The 15643-nt window shown below is 49.4% G+C and overlaps 1 protein-coding gene across 3 annotated transcripts in view; it reads right to left on the bottom strand.

Annotated features, from left to right (window-relative positions):
* Nucleotides 1-15643, bottom strand: part of LOC147096478 (cytochrome P450 2K1-like) — a 42837-nt gene that overhangs the window by 24504 nt on the left and 2690 nt on the right. The window contains exon 1 of one of the 3 annotated variants that reach the window (XM_085975266.1): nucleotides 3144-3517. The exons of 1 other annotated variant lie outside the window; for it this stretch is intronic. In XM_085975266.1, coding sequence (XP_085831392.1) covers nucleotides 3144-3317 — 174 coding nt within the window. In that variant the 5' untranslated portion in view covers nucleotides 3318-3517. Of the gene's footprint in view, nucleotides 1-3143; nucleotides 3518-15643 lie in introns of those variants that run through there. One more of the 3 variants, XM_085975267.1, reaches the window with a different exon arrangement.

Below are 15643 nucleotides of genomic sequence, written 5' to 3'. Positions count from 1 at the left end.
ATTGAGTCACTGGCAAGGCGTGTCCAGGACTTCGGTGCAGCACTGGCAAGGAGTGTCCAGGACTTCGGTGCAGCACAGGCAAGGAGTCTGCAGGACTTCGGTGCAGCACAGGCGGCTTCCACGCAAGTGCTTAGTGGTGCAATGCAGTCAGTGGCTGGTCTGATGCAGCCGCAGATTGAGGCCACACGAGCACTGACTGCTGCCACCCTCGCTGGATCGGGCACGAATTGCCGGGGCCCTCACCGCGCCGCAGGCCAGCAGTCTGTGCTTCAGCAGATTGCTCCGCATGCTGCAGTGCTGCCCCGTGGGAGTGCCAGTGTGTCGTCCGACCAGGGAGTGGCTGTCCTCTGTCAGGATGGCAGCATTCCTGCTGCCAACACCGTCACTTCTCCACTGCAGCTGCCACCACCTGTAGGACAGACTGCTGCCGCCCATGCAGAGTTGGAGCAGTCAGCAGCCGGGCCCTCCAGCCCTAGAGCTGGTCCAGGCCGTCCCTCAAGGGCATCTGCAGTCTCAGTTTCTGACACTCAGCAGCCTTCCCCCAGTCTTGCTGCAGCCACTGGGGTCCCATTGTGGAGGAGCTGCAGGGTGGGAAGGGGCCAATCTCGCAAGCGAAGCAGATCACCCTCGAAGGGCAAAAAGGTGTGGCAAAATGCTGTTAATTTTTTTAGTGAAGGCCGAGGATCGTGGTCATTTTTTGTTTACTCTTTTGTTCATCGTCTCCAGGTTGTGAGAGCCAGTTATGTGTCTGACTGCTTTTTTTGGGGGTTTCTCTGTTACTTTGTCATGCGGGAAGGGCACACAGTTTGTTAAATAAAGAAGTGTCTTTATTCAGATTGTGCATGTTTGCTCTTTGAACTATTTGTTGCCTTAACCGGCTCAGGGGTTGCGGAACGGTTCCATTCATGTTCTTTCAATGGCACAAGCCATTCCCTCAGAGGGGGCCTAGAACCAACTTACAATAAGCTGCTGACGGACGGCCCTTGCACTTTGTGCCTCCTTCCCGTCTTGGTGCTCCTCCTCCTCTGCTGGTGCTCCAATGTCTGGTGGCAGTGGCTGAGTCCTGAGGATTGCCAGGTTATGCAGCATGCAGCACACTACAACAAAATGGGAGACTCGCTCAGGTGAGTACTGAAGGGCTCCCCCGGAATGGTCCAGACAGCGGAACCGTTGCTTTAGCACGCCGATTGTGTGCTCAATGATGTTCCTGGTCGCTTGATGGCTCTCATTGTATCGTTCTTCAGCAGGGGTGCTGGGCGTACGGAGTGGGGTCATCAGCCAGGTGCACAGAGGATAGCCCTTGTCCCCGAGAAGCCAGCCTCCTGGGTGAGCCAGGGCTTCGAAAAGGTCTGCCACAGAAGTCTGGCGCAGGATGACGGCGTCGTGGCTGCTGCCTGGAAAGCAGGCATTGACAGCTAGTATCAGCTGTCTATGGTCAAACACCAACTGGACGTTCAACGAATGGAATCCCTTCCGGTTGCGGTAATCCTCGGCATTTTCTTGCGGCGCCCGCAAAGCCACATGCGTGCAGTCAATGGCGCCCTGGACCATGGGGAAGCCCGCTATTCTTGCAAATCCCATTGCGCGCTCTTGCTGCTTGTCCAGGGTCATGGGGAAGGAAATGTACTGATGTCTCCTTTTAAAGAGCATTCGTGACTTGGCGGATGTAGCAATGCACCGCGAACTGTGGCAATGTCCCTAGTAGCGGATTGGAAGGAGCCGGTGGCATAGAAGTTGAGAGCCACTGTCACCTTCACTGCCACCGACAGAGATGTCCTGCTCCTCAGTTGAGGCTGCAGATCTGGCTGAAGCAGGTGGCAGAGCTCAGTGACCACCTCCCTGCTGAATCGAAGCCTCCGAAAACACTGCTCCTCAGACATGTTGAGGTATGAGAACTGTTGGCGGAATACCCTGGGAGGGTAAGGCCTCCTGTGCCGACGCCTGTTGGCCCTCCTCCGTCTGGCCATGATTGGCACTCTCTCTCGGCGTCTCTGAGCCCTCTCAATGCAATGGAGAAACCCAACGTTTCCACCCATTGCAGACCCCCATAGTATGTGGCCACTCAAGGTTATGCCAGTGAAAAATCAAACCAACTACAAAGTTCTGGGCCGAAGCCAGAAGTACCTGTGCGAGCGCTGACTCAATGCAGAAAGCTCTCTCCCTTTGTCTCTCTGCAAATCTCTCTCTCTCTCACAGAAGGAGTGGTCCAAAAATGGCTACCACAAAGAAGCCAGGAAGAGCCCCCTTTAAATAGCACCCCCCCCAGCCCCACAGCGACTGGGAACCGTTCCAGTCAACCAGTCGCTGGGAGCGCCAGGCGGAAAGGAGGGGGGCGCCACTGAAGTTCCGGTTTGGGGCGCCCCAAGGGCGTTGCACTATGAAATGACGTCAGGATCTGCGCGCGCAGCTGAGCGGGCGTTGCGGTTTTGCGCCGTCGCTAAATGTCCGCTCAATTTCGCGAGAGGCGCAGATCTCTCCGCGCCCGGGCGCTAGCCGCATCGCGCCCCACTTATCGCCCTCTTAAGGCGCTAACAACTGAATTTCTGCCCCGTTGCCTTTAAAAGACAAACTACAATTTTTAAACTTGATGTAGACCTACCATTTTGGTTTTCCTTCCCTCTTGTAATTTCACTAGTGGGGGAGGAGCCATCTACAACCAATCACGTTTTTGGGGACCACAACATTGGACCAGCCTGGGAGCCAATTTTCTGGTCCCTGAACCTAACTGAATTCTGGGGCAGAGTATGCAGCAGTAGCCATTTGTTGTTGACTAATTTCAATCTGGTTGGCTGTCACATTCTGTAATGTTTATTTCAGACAAGCCATGTATAAAGAGAACTGAAAATTCATCAAGAAATGTCCTTTCCAAATAGAAGCAGGCAATTGAATTCAGTGTCCAGTTTCGACGATTCATTGACGTTAAACAGGTTCTGCAAGTTCTGGCTGACAGCTTTTATTTACTACTTTATCGACTAGATCACTGAATTTTCACAAGGATGTTTCCTAGAGCTTACCATTTACTTAGGAAAACAAACCACTCACCATTCATTAATTTATCCATAGAGTTCATTATTAGAATAAAATATGATCAAATTAATGAGTTAGTGACCTTGCTTGAATTCTCCAGTGATTCTCTCCCTTACCTCCATGAGAGACAGGTGGACCTGACTCAGATTCAGCTGGTGTAGGTTGCCGATGAGCGGGAGTCCAGTTGGGCCAGGAGGGTAGTTGGGCGCAGTCTTTGATTTTGTCCTGAAGTAAATTAGTATGATAAAGAGAACGCACAGCACAAACGCCAGCAGTCCAGCCAGAGCCATTCTTATCCTTTGTCTGCAATATCTCTCTCTGTGGGAGTTCCAGTATCTGCACCTTTATAAAAATGAGGATCACGTGACTCTGTAAATCTGTACAATCACCTAGCCTTTCCTCTTTCACCCACATAGTCACTGACAATCAGCTTGAACTGTAGCAATCAATTATTTGCACCAAAGTTAATAACTAACAGGAACTTTCACTCTGGTTATCTCAATAATCTGTTTTTCAGTTTTGCTTAATAATTCTCTTATTCATAGATTACACATTATCTGCATTGGCACAGGGAGCATAATTTGCTTTTATGTATATACGAAGGTCAGCACACCTGGGAATATGTAGGTTAAAGAGGAAACGTTTAGTGATTGTAGTCAAACATAGAAGATAGGAGCAGGAGTAGGCCATTCGGCCCTTCGAGCCTGCTCCGCCATTCAATGAGATCATGGCTGATCATCCAAATTCAGTACCCTGTCCCTGCCTTCTCCCCATATCCCTTGATCCCTTTAGCCTTAAGAAATATATCCAACTCCTTCTTGAATATATTTAATGAACTGGCCTCCACCGCCCTCTGTGGCAGAGAATTCCACAGGTTCACCACTCTCTGGGTGAAGAAACTCCTCCTCATTTCAATCCTAAATGGCTTACCCCTTATCCTTAGACTGTGACCCCTGGTTCTGGACTCCCCGACCATCGGGAACATCCTTCCTGCATCTAGTCTGTCCAGGCCTGACAGAATTTTATAGGTTTCGATGAAAATTCTGTCAGGTCATTCTCAACTTTAGAAAAGGTGTTGGATACTAGAACAGGCTGCGGCTTTGCGTGAAGGGGGTGGGGGGGGGGGGGGGGGGTTGAGGGAAGTTATTTTGCATTCTTAACTATCATGAGGAAAGGTCCCCCCTAATCCCCCTCACTCAAATCCCCAGCCTATCCTCTGGCTCTCAGTCGCTGATCCTTCTCATGACTCAAAAGTGTAACTCCTTTATATTACTCATGGGCCTTGGGTTTACAGTCAAGTTGATGGACCACTGACCATTGGCTGCCCGGCATTAAATGAGACAATGGTGTAGATTTTCAATTTGCCACTGAGGCTGCAGATCAGCCACTCGAGAATAGTCATCCATTTCAACATAGACAATCAGCACAATCTACCCACCCAACTAGGGCCTGGCAGTGAAACACCAAGTAAATCCACTGCAGAATTAGAGGAAATATCTGAAACTGCAATGGAGGGTGAGGTTCAACTCCTGCAACTACAGGAAGATTTCAAATTCAACAGATTTCACCCGTGTCCTTAGCATTGAATTGGATAGGGTCACCTGTGTGCAAATCTGCTGGAGTGCACCCAAACCGTCTGCCTGACCTGAACGCAACTGTATGTTTTCCCCAACGAAGGCCTGGCCTATTGGCAGGGGCCTGTGCCTAGAAGCAGGGTAGGATTTCGTCAACCACTGCTGCAGGCCTGAGAAGTAATGGCCACCGGCTGGTCCTATTTGGCTGTTCTCTAAAAACAGCAGATAGAGGGTTTCAGTCAGTGGGTATTCCTGCTGGGAATATCTTTTTGCTGCCTCCCCAGGACTTTGCTCCCAGCCTCTTCTCAGATCCTCTGAGCGAAGGGAACTTGGCACAAGCAGTAATTTAAAAGGACAGAGTCAGCATGGTTTTATGAAGGGGACGTCATGTTTGACAAATTTGCTCGAATTCTTTGAGGACGTAACATACAGGGTGGATAAAGGGGAACCAGTGGATGTGGTGTATTTGGACTTCCAAAAGGCATTTGACAAGGTGCCACACAAAAGATTACTGATCAAGATAAAAAAAATCACGGGATTGGGGGTAATATACTGGCATGGGTGGAAGATTGGCTATCTAACAGAAAACAAAGAGTTGGGATAAATGGTTCATTCTTGGGCTGGCAATCAGTAACTAGTGGTGTTCCGCAGGGGTCAGTGCTGGGACCCCAACTCTTTACAGTCTATATTAATGATTTGGAGGAAGGGACCGAGTGCAACATATCCAAGTTTGCCGACGATACAAAGATGGGAGGGAAAGCAGTGAGTGAAGAGGACATAAAAAACCTGCAAAAGGACATAGACAGGCTAAGTGAGTGGGCAGAGATTTGGCAGATGGAATACAATATTGGAAAGTGTGAGGTTATGCACTTTGGCAGAAAAAATCAAAGAGCAAGTTATTATCTAAATGGAGAGAAACTGCAAAGTGCTACAGTACAAAGGGATCTGGGGGTCCTGGTGCATGAAACACAGAAGGCTAGTATGCAGGTGCAGCAGGTGATCAGGAAGGCCAATGGAATCTTGGCTTTTATTGCAAGGGGGATGAAGTATAAAAACAGGGAAGTCTTGCTGCAGTTATACAGGGTATTGGTGAGGCCACACCTGGAATACTGCGTGCAGTTTTGGTTTCCATATTTAAGAAAAGATATACTTGCTCTCGAGGCAGTTCAGAGAAGGTTCACTCGGTTGATTCCGGAGATGAGGGGGTTGACGTATGAGGAAAGGTTGAGTAGGTTGGGCCTCTGCTCATTGGAGTTCAGAAGAATGAGAGGTGATCTTATCGAAACATATAAGATTGTGAGGGGGCTTGATCGGGTGGATGCGGGGAGGATGTTTCCACTGATGGGTGAGACTAGAACTCGGGGGCATAATCTTAGAATAAGGGGCTGCCCTTTCAAAACTGAGATGAGGAGAAACTTCTTCACTGAGGGTAGTAAATCTATGGAATTTGCTACCTCAGAGAGCTGTGGAAGCTGCGACATTAAATAGATTTAAAACGGAGATAGACAGTTTCCTAGCAGATAAGGGAATTAGGGGTTACGGGGAGAGGGCAGGGAAGTGGACGTGAGTCTAGGTTCGGATCAGCCATGATCCTATTGAATGGCGGAGCAGGCCCGAGGGGCCGTATGGCCTACTCCTGCTCCTACTTCTTATGTTCTTATGTTGTTAGTAAGGCCCACTTGCTGTGGGTGCCCTATGTTTGGGTCTCCACCAAGCAGAGAGACAGATTCTAAGCACCAGTGCTCTGTGCTCGACCCAGGAAATCCCTGTGTACACACGAGCATCACAAAGAGGGTGGAGACCCAGCATCACAGGCCTATGTCACAAGGAAATAAGTGTATCGCCAAGGAGCAAACCATAGAAAAAACGGCCCCAATCTAGTTTGACTAGGTGCATTCTTGTCTTTGTAACTCACTCCTTATAATAACTGGCTACTTGTCATTTGCTCCTTGTAACTCAGTCCTTGTAGCTCAATCATTGTAATTTGCTGCTTCTAAGTCGCTGCTTCTAAGTTGGTCCTTCTAATTCACCCCTTGTAACTCACTCCATCTAACTCGCCCCTTGTAATTCATCCCTAGTAGTCACCCCTTGTAACTCAGTCTTCGTCACTCAGTCCTCATCACTCAATCCTTCTAATTCCTTCCTTCTATCTCGCCCCTTGTAACTCGTCGCTTGTAATTAACCCTTGTAGTTCTCCATCTACCTCAGTCCTTGTAACCCACTCAGTCTAATTCAGTCCTTGTAACTCACGCCTAGTGGAGTCAGGGCCGAGTGTAGCCTTTAGTGCCTGGATGGCATCGGCCGTGGGCCAGACGTAGCACCAGGATATCCTGTATGCCAGTGCCTCTGGCGACAGTTAGCCCACTCCTCCACCATACAGTACATCCCCGACTCTAGTTACTTTGGCAGCCAGCGTCCTCCTCTGTTCCAGCCCCGTGAAAACAATCGTGGAGGTGCAGATTCCTGATGGGGGCGAGTTCCGGGTGGAGTCAAGCATATTCCAGACATTGATCAGATCCCAGTAAAAGACAGGCAGCTCCTGCAAGGAAGCATGGATGCCCGCAAGTTAACAAACAGAAGCTGCGTGTCAGACCATGTAACTGGTGGAAGAAATACGTCGCCAGCGCACACCATCTAGGGGGATCCTCGACGTACAGATATCTCTGCAGGGTCTGAAGGCAGAAAGTCACAACCTGGGTGCATACGCACTCCAGCGCCTGACCGCACTCCCTAAGCAGGGGACTCAGGACCGCGACAGAGGCTCTACGAGAAGGATGCACCAACCGTGGCTAACTAAGGAAGTTAAGGATGGTATCAAATTGAAAGAAAAGGCATACAATGTTGAGAAGATTAGTGGTAGGCCAGAGTATTGGAAATTTTTTAGAAAACAGCAAAGAATAACTAAAAAAATTATAAAGAGGGAGAAGATAGAGTATGAGAGTAAACTAGCAAATAATGGCCCAGAAATTCAGGTTCCAACGCGTGAGTACACATGGGGTACTCACGCGTAGGCCCAGCGAAAGTCCCGGTTTCGTGCATGCACTGCACATGCGTGGGAAACCGGCACTTCCATTCCCCTGAAAGAAGGGGTTCAGAAGTCGAACGCATGCGCCGGAGAGGCAGCGCGTGCGCATCGAACTTACGGGTTTTTTCCAGGTTTCTCCGGGAGGGTAAGTCTCCAGCAGTTACACTTTTAAAAAGCAGGCGCAAGGCCTGCTTTTAACAAGGTAAGTGGTGAATTAATTAAAATTAAAACATTTTTTCCCACAGGTTTATTATTTTTAAATAATTTAAAGAAAGGTAAGTTTATTTTTAGCCCCGTTAGAAAATGTAATTAATTTTTTCAAAAATTTAAATTATTGTTTATAATAGTTATAGTTTATTTTAAAAATGTGATTAAAAAAAAAAATTATTTGAGGTTTTAGTGATGTCTTGGGGCTTATAGTATTTATAGGTTTGACAGCTCTTCCTGTCAAACTTATGAATGAAGCATTCCCTGCTACCATTGGCTCTCCATGGCCCACGTGATCCCAGGGGACGCATCGAACTAACTGCGCCCCTGGGATACGCAAGCACTGCGCGCCGGCAGTTGGAGGAGGCCCACAGCTCAGCGGCCGGCGCGCTAGGTAAGTGCAGGTCGGGGGCTTGCACCCGCGGGAAGCCCCTGACCTGAATTTCTGGGCCAATATAAAAACAGACAGTAAGAGCTTCTACAGGTATGTAAAAAGGAAGAGAGTAGCTAAAGTAAACGTTGGTCCCTTACAGGATGAGACTGGGGAATTAATAATGGGAAAGAGAGAAATGGCAGAGACTCTAAACAATTATTTTGGATCGGTCTTTATGGTAGAAGACAGTAAAAACATCCCAATAATAATAGATAATCAAGGGGCTATAGGAAGGGAGGAACTTAAAACAATCTCTATCACTAGAGAAAAACTACTAGGCAAACTAATGGGGCTAAAGGCCGACAAGTCCCCTAGACCTGATGGCCTGCATCCTAGGGTCTTAAAAGAAGTGGCTGCAGAGATAGTGGATGCGTTGGTTGTAATCTACCAAAATTCCCTGGATTCTGGAGAGATCCCAGCGGATTGGAAAACCGCAAATGTAACGGCACTATTCAAGAAAGGAGGAAGACAGAAAGCAGGAAACTATAGGCCAGTTAGCCTAACATCTGTCATTGGGAAAATGCTAGAATCCATTATTAAGGAGGTAATAGCAGGACATTTAGAAAATCATAAGACAATCAAGCAGAGTCAACGTGGTTTTATGAACGGGAAATCGTGTTTGACAAATTTGCTAGAGTTCTTTGAGGATGTAGCGAACAGGGTGGATAAAGGGGAACCAGTAGATGTAGTGTATTTGGATTTCCAGAAGGCATTCGATAAGGTGCCACATAAAAGGTTACTACACAAGATAAGAGCTCACGGGGTTGGGGGTAAAAATGGGCATGGACAGAGGATTTGCTAACTAACAGAAAACAGAGTCGGGATAAATGGGTCATTTTCTGGTTGGCAATCAGTAACTAGTGGGGTGCCACAGAGATCAGTGCTGGGGCCTCAGCTATTTACGATCTATATTAACGACTTGGATGAAGGGACCGAGTGTACTGTCGCCAAATTTGCTGATGACACAAAGATAGGTGGGTTAGCAAGTTGTGAGGAGGACACAAGGAGTCTGCAAAGGGATATAGAGAGGTTAAGTGAGTGGGCAAAAATTTGGCAGATGGAGTATAATGTGGGAAAACGTGAGGTTATCCACTTTGGAAGGAAGAATGAAAAAGCAAATTATTATTTAAATGTGAGACTACAAAATGCTGCGGTACAAAGGGATCTGGGCGTCCTAGTACATGAAACACAAAAAGTTAGCAAGCAGGTACAGCAAGTAATTAGGAAGGCTAATGGAATGTTGGCCTTTATTGCAAGGGGTATGGGGTATAAAAGTAGGGAAGCAACTTTACAGGGTGTTGGTGAGACCGCACCTGGAGTACTGCGTACAGTTGTGGTCTCCATATTTAAGGAAGGATATACTTACATTGGAGGCAGTTCAGAGAAGGGTCACGAGGTTGATTCCTGGGATGAAGGGGTTGACGTACGACGAAAGGTTGAGCCTATACTCATTGGAGTTTAGAAGTATGAGAGGTGATCTTATTGAAACATATAAGATTCTGAGGGGGATTGACAGGGTGGATGTTGAGAGGATGTTTCTCCTAGTGGGGGTATCTAGAACTAGGGGGCATAGTTTCAGAATAAGGGGTCGCCCATTTAAGACGGAGATGAGGAATTTCTTCTCTCAGAGGGTCGTGAACCCTCGGAATTCTCTACCACAGAGAGCTGTGGAGGTGGAGTCAGTGAATATATTCAAGGCGGAGATTGACAGATATTTGAACTACAGGGGAGTCAAGGGGTATGGGGAGAGAGCGGGAAAGTGGTGTTGAGGACAAGATTGGATCTTATTGAATGGCGGAGCAGGCTTGAGGGGCCAATTCAGAAACTGAGCTGGACCAGCCATATAAATACTGTGGCTACAAGAGCAGGCCAGAGGCTGGGAATTCTGCAGCGAGTGTCTCACCTCCTGACTCCCCAAAGCCTTTCCACCATCTACAAGGCACAAGTCAGGAGTGTGATGGAATACTCTCCACTTGCCTGGATGAGTGCAGCTCCAACAACACTCAAGAAGCTCGACACCATTCAGGATAAAGCAGCCCGCTTGATTGGCACTCCATCCACCACCTTCAACAATCACTCCCTCCACCACCGGCGCACTGTGGCTGCAGTGTGTACCATCTACAAGATGCACTGCAGCAACTCGCCAAAGCTCCTTCAACAGCACCTTCCAAACACGCGACCTCTACCACTTAGAAGGACAAAAGGGCAGCAGACGCATGGGAACATCACCACCTACAAGTTCCCCTCCAAGCCACACACCATCCTGACTTGGACCTGTATCGCCGATCCTTCACTGTCGCTGGGCCAAAATCCTGGAACTCCCTTCCTAACAGCATTGTGGGTGTACCTACACCATATGGACTGCAGCGGTTCAAGAAGGCGGCTCGCCACCATCTTCTCAAGGGCAATTAGAGATGGGCACTAAATGCAGAGCTAGCCACATCCCATCAATGAATTAAAAAAAATTTTTTTTTTTTTTTAAAAATTGGCCTATTCCTGTTCCTTATCTTCTTATTTGGAGAACATTACCAAAAGCTTGGTCAAAGAGGTAGGTTTTAAGGAGTTTCTTAAAGGAGGGGAGAGAGGCAGAGGGGTTTAGGGTGGGAACTCCAGAGCAGTCTGACAAATCAGAGACAGTGGAGGGGGTCGAGAGAGGTGGTGGTGAGGTAAAGCTGAGTGTCATTAACATACATCTGGAAACTGACGTGTTTTTGGATGATGTCGCCGAGGGGCAACCTGTAGATGAGAAATAGGAGGGGGCCAAGGATAGCTTCTTGGGGAACTCCAGAAGTAACAGTGCGGGAGTGTGGAGAGAAACCATTGCAGGTGATTCTTGGGCTATGACTAGGTAGATAAGAGTGGAACCAGGCAAGGGCAGTTCCACCCAGCTGGATGATGGAGGAGAGGCGTTGGAGGAGGATGGTGTGCCCAATCATGTCAAAGGCTGCAGACAGCTTGAGAAGGATGAGGAGGGATAGTTTACCTTGGTCACAGTCACGTAGGATGTAATTTGAGATGAAAGTGTAATGTGTTGGATTCTTACCCTGAATCTCTGGGTATTTCATCATGAAGAGCAGACCCCAACAAATGACAATGGAGGAAGTTTCACTGCCAACACCAAAAAAAATTAGAGGTTGTTCTCAGTAAACTTTTTCTCATGGAAAAAAGTGTTGGGATTTCCTGCTTCCTTCAGAAGAAAATAAGGATCAAATCAAAAGAATGTAGAAAAATCCTTTCATACAGAACAGATTGGGGCTGCAGACCATTCCATCCCTAAACATTACTGCAAAACATCATCACATTCAGAAAGAAAGACCCAAGTACAGAAGGAAAATGTGGAAGGGCTCTTTACCGAGTTAAAGTCAGAGGAGGGTGAATTGGACAGGACTCTTGGTGCATCAGATGTGGTTAACCTGGCTGAAGGAACTTAGTGGGAGAAATTCGGTATCGCCCTGTTTGGGGCGCAATTATCGGCCGGGTGCAAAGTTTAGTGCCTGGCGCTAATTATCGCCTTCGACTGCAAACTTGGCTTCTATCACCCCTGGAGGTGATTGGCGCGCTTAATCAGGTGCTACACACCTCTCTTAAGGCGCTAACGCTGAGGAGCGAGGCGCTACCTCAGAGAGCTGGCGAAGCTCATGTGGTATCAGTCAGCAATGGAACACAGACACACTGGCGCCGGCTAGGCCTTAAAGGGGAGGGTCGATCTTGCTCTCCATCCACATCCTGCTCATTGCAGCCTTGAATCTCGGCCTGGAGAGACCTGTATTTCAAATCTTTGGAAAGAACAATGGAGAGGCCCAGGGAAAGAGCTCAGAGTGGAGCCCCCATAGTCTCTTCTAAATCGATGCAAGGAAGGTCAAATCAAAATGAACCTGCAAAGTGCTGCTCAGTACCCAAAACTCCATCACACAGCGTTCTCTCTCCAGAAGTTTCTCTCAGAATGCGTGGTGCAAAAATGTCGCAGACAAACAAAGGCAGGAAACGGTCGCCTTTAAGTAGCGCTCCCCCAGTCCCATCCCGACTGCAAAACGTTCCCCTCAACCTGTCGTTGCTAGCGGCAGGCAGAAAGGCAGGGGCCGCCACTCAATATCCGGTCCAGGGCGCTACCGGGGCGTTGCACGCTCGACTGACACCACGATCTGCGGACGCAGGAGATTGGGGCGGCAGTGTTTAGTGCCACCGCAAAATGTCTGGTCAATTTCGCAAGTGCTGCAAACATCGCTGCGCTCAGGCGCTAGTTGCTTTGTGCCCCATTAGCGCCCTCTTAACGGGCAGCGCAAAGCAACCACATTTTTCCCCCTTAATGTGTTTGATGAAGTCTGAGGGCAAGCTGTTCTCAAATGGTTCATTAAAATTTTACAGCACAGCAGGTTATTCAGCTCATCATGTATGTTCCAGCTCTTTGCTCTAATCTCTCCATTGCCCTGTATCTTCTTTGCTACAAATATATATCTACTATTCTATTAAAAGATGCAATGGCTGTTGCTCCAACTAGAGGGAGTGTAAAATTGGGGTGCGGTTAAACTAGAGCTTTGCACTATAATTAATATTTGTGTGGCCAAGTTTGTTGTTGGTGGGAATTTAGGCAAATGCTATCTACATTTTCAAGTTTGACAGAGGGATAACAGTTCAGGGAATTTTCAAGCGGTATGTGGGCTATCATGGATTCTCAGTGTATCTAGGGGCACTAAGTATCAGTAACTTGAGTCTCTGAATCAGAAGATCCCTGTGCCCAAGGAGAAATTGGCCACATGCCACAATATTGGTGAGGATGAGGGGTTTCTGGATTTTACTCGCTATGACGTGGTTACCCAAGAGGCAGTGCCACACAGTTCAGGACACAGGGATAGTGTAGAAAGTGAGAGTGGGTGATCATTTACAGGGCGGCAGTGGAAGACAAGGAGCCCCTTGAGTAACTGGAAATGTTGAATAGATACTCAATGTTAGGCAAGTATGAGGTGAACAGTGACTCACAGGAGGGTGGTCTTGAGCAACATTACGGAGCAAGGGACTATCCAAGTTGGCGTGGGGGGGGGGGGGGGTGGTTAGGAAGGGTGGGAGGAATGTAGATAAGCTACAAGAATAGGAGAGTGGTAGTTGTGGGTGATTCTATAGGCAGGTGTATTTGCAGTCGTGATTGGCAGTCCCAAACTTTATGTTGAAACCCTGGTGCCAGGGTGAATGACATCATGGAATGGTGGAACATTAGGAACAGGGGTAGGCTATTCAGCCCTTCAAACCTGCTCTGCCATTCGATTAGATCATGGCTGCTCTGCACCTCAACTCCATTTTCCCACCTTTGCTCCATATTCCTTAATTGATAGATATATATAACCTTTAGCAGCTTTCACTGAATCCAAGGCAGAAATACATTCCTGCGCAGCTGGCAAAGTAAGCTATTTCAAATATTAAGGGCGCGAAATTTGGTTATCGCCCCGGGGCGTAACCGAGTTCAGGCTAGACATTTAGGGTCCGGCAGCGAAGTACCGCCTCAGCCGCTAAATTTGGCGTCCCGCCCCACACAGGAAATGGAGCGCAATCTCAGGCGCTCCACTTCCTGGTGGGGCAGTAACCGAGGTGATGACTGGGCGCGATCGGCAGTGCGCCGCAGAGTGCTGCCACCTTTCAACACCCCTCCCCTTCAGTTAAAGGGGAGGGCTGTTGTACACTCTGCAGGGCCTCCGATTAAAATTACTGTTTAAAATCTAAATTTCCCAGCCTTAAGCAGGGTTATAAAGGGATATACAAGGCCTACACTTCAGAGCAGCTGAAGGCAGTTAATTAGAGAGACTAGATAGAAACATAGAGGATAGGCGCAGGAGTAGGCCATTCGGCCCCTCGAGCCTGCTCCGCCAATCAATGCGATCATGGCTGATCATCCAAACTTGGTACCCTGTCCCTGCTTTCTCCCCATATCCCTTGATCCCTTTAGCCTTAAGAAATATATCCAACTCCTTCTTGAATATATTTAACTGGCTGGGGGGGCCCGGCGTTGCCAGGGCTGTTTTGGGCCGGGGCGGTTTAAATCTGCTGCTGGGCTGGGCAAGGGACGGAGGGGGGGGGGAAAAGAGCGGAGGAGGGGGAAGAGCGGAGGAGGGGGAAGAGCGGAGGAGGGGGAAGAGCGGAGGTGGGGGAAGAGCGGAGGAGGGGGGAAGAGCGGAGGGAGAGGGGGGATGAGCGAGGAGGGGGAAGAGCGGAGGAGGGGGGAGGCGTGGTGAGATGGGGGAAGGAGGGGGGAGGTGGGCAAGGAGGGGGAGGGGGGGGAGGTGGGGCAAGGAGGGGGGGGGCGGGGGGAGAGAAAGGGAGGAGGGCGGAGCCAGCAGACCCTCTCCCCTCTGCTGGCGATGGCTCCGCTGAGCTCCTGTGCTGCCCCACGCACTGACATGCCGAGCGCAGCGCCCCGGTCAGCCTGAACCCCGGCCTCCCTGAGGCCAGGCCTGAGGCTGAGGGCTTGAGACGGCCGATTGCGGCTGGCCGGGCCCAGTTGCCTTGGTAACCCTCCTCCCCTCTCCGCCTCCCGATCTCCGGAACCGGGCCTGAGTGGCTTGAGACAGCCGATTCTGGCTGGCGAGCCCGGTTGCTGGGGTAACCCTCTCCGCTCCCCCTCCCGAGCCCTGCCCCCCCCCCCCCCCGAATGAAGCGCGAGGAGCTTGCAGTGAGCCCAGCCAGCCTTTACCAAGATGGCTGGCCGCTGGTTCAGAATCGGGCCCAGCAGGGGGGGGGGGGAGGGGGGGGGGGGGCGGCGGGAGGAGCTTGCCACAAAACAATTGCCTAGGGTCCAGCATGGCTGGCAAACAAACGCCCAGGGCTTCGAGGCCTACCCTGCAAAAACGGGGAACGGTAGGAAATTAATGAGATTAGATAAAAGATTCAGAAGTAATTAACTTTTTTAAAAAGCAGTATGTGTTTTAAAAGCAACTTTTTTATTAAAGACGCAGAAAGAGGGAAAAAGAAATGAAGTTTGGAATCAAGATGGCGGCGACTCACCTCGGTTCAGAACGATAAGTCTCGCCCACACACGCACCGACTGGTCGACCGTCAGGTCACCGAAGCGTAGGATTGGTCAATCGGCCCGTCACTCGACTCTAGGAATGCCCGCCCGCACGCGCAAGTTACCCGCCCTTGCCACGCAGCGATTGGTCAACCGTCGGGTCGCTCGACCGTACGATTGGTCGACCTCGACGTCACTCAATGCTAATGAGCAGATAATGAGCGAAATTTTGAATGTTTTTTGGGCACCGCGGGCACAATTTTTGAGTCACCGAAACTTAAATACGCTTACGACCGTTCCGGAATCGTAAGCTTTCTTTTGATGCAACGCTACGTGTAGGTACGCTCCACAAACTTTAGAGTGTATAGCCGGACAGACACACC

Source organism: Somniosus microcephalus, unplaced genomic scaffold (genome assembly GCF_052327205.1).
Source record: "Somniosus microcephalus isolate GS21.2 unplaced genomic scaffold, FLI_Smic_1.0 unresolved_chr1, whole genome shotgun sequence".
NCBI lineage: Eukaryota > Metazoa > Chordata > Chondrichthyes > Squaliformes > Somniosidae > Somniosus > Somniosus microcephalus.
This window is presented reverse-complemented; position numbering and strand designations above follow the sequence as displayed.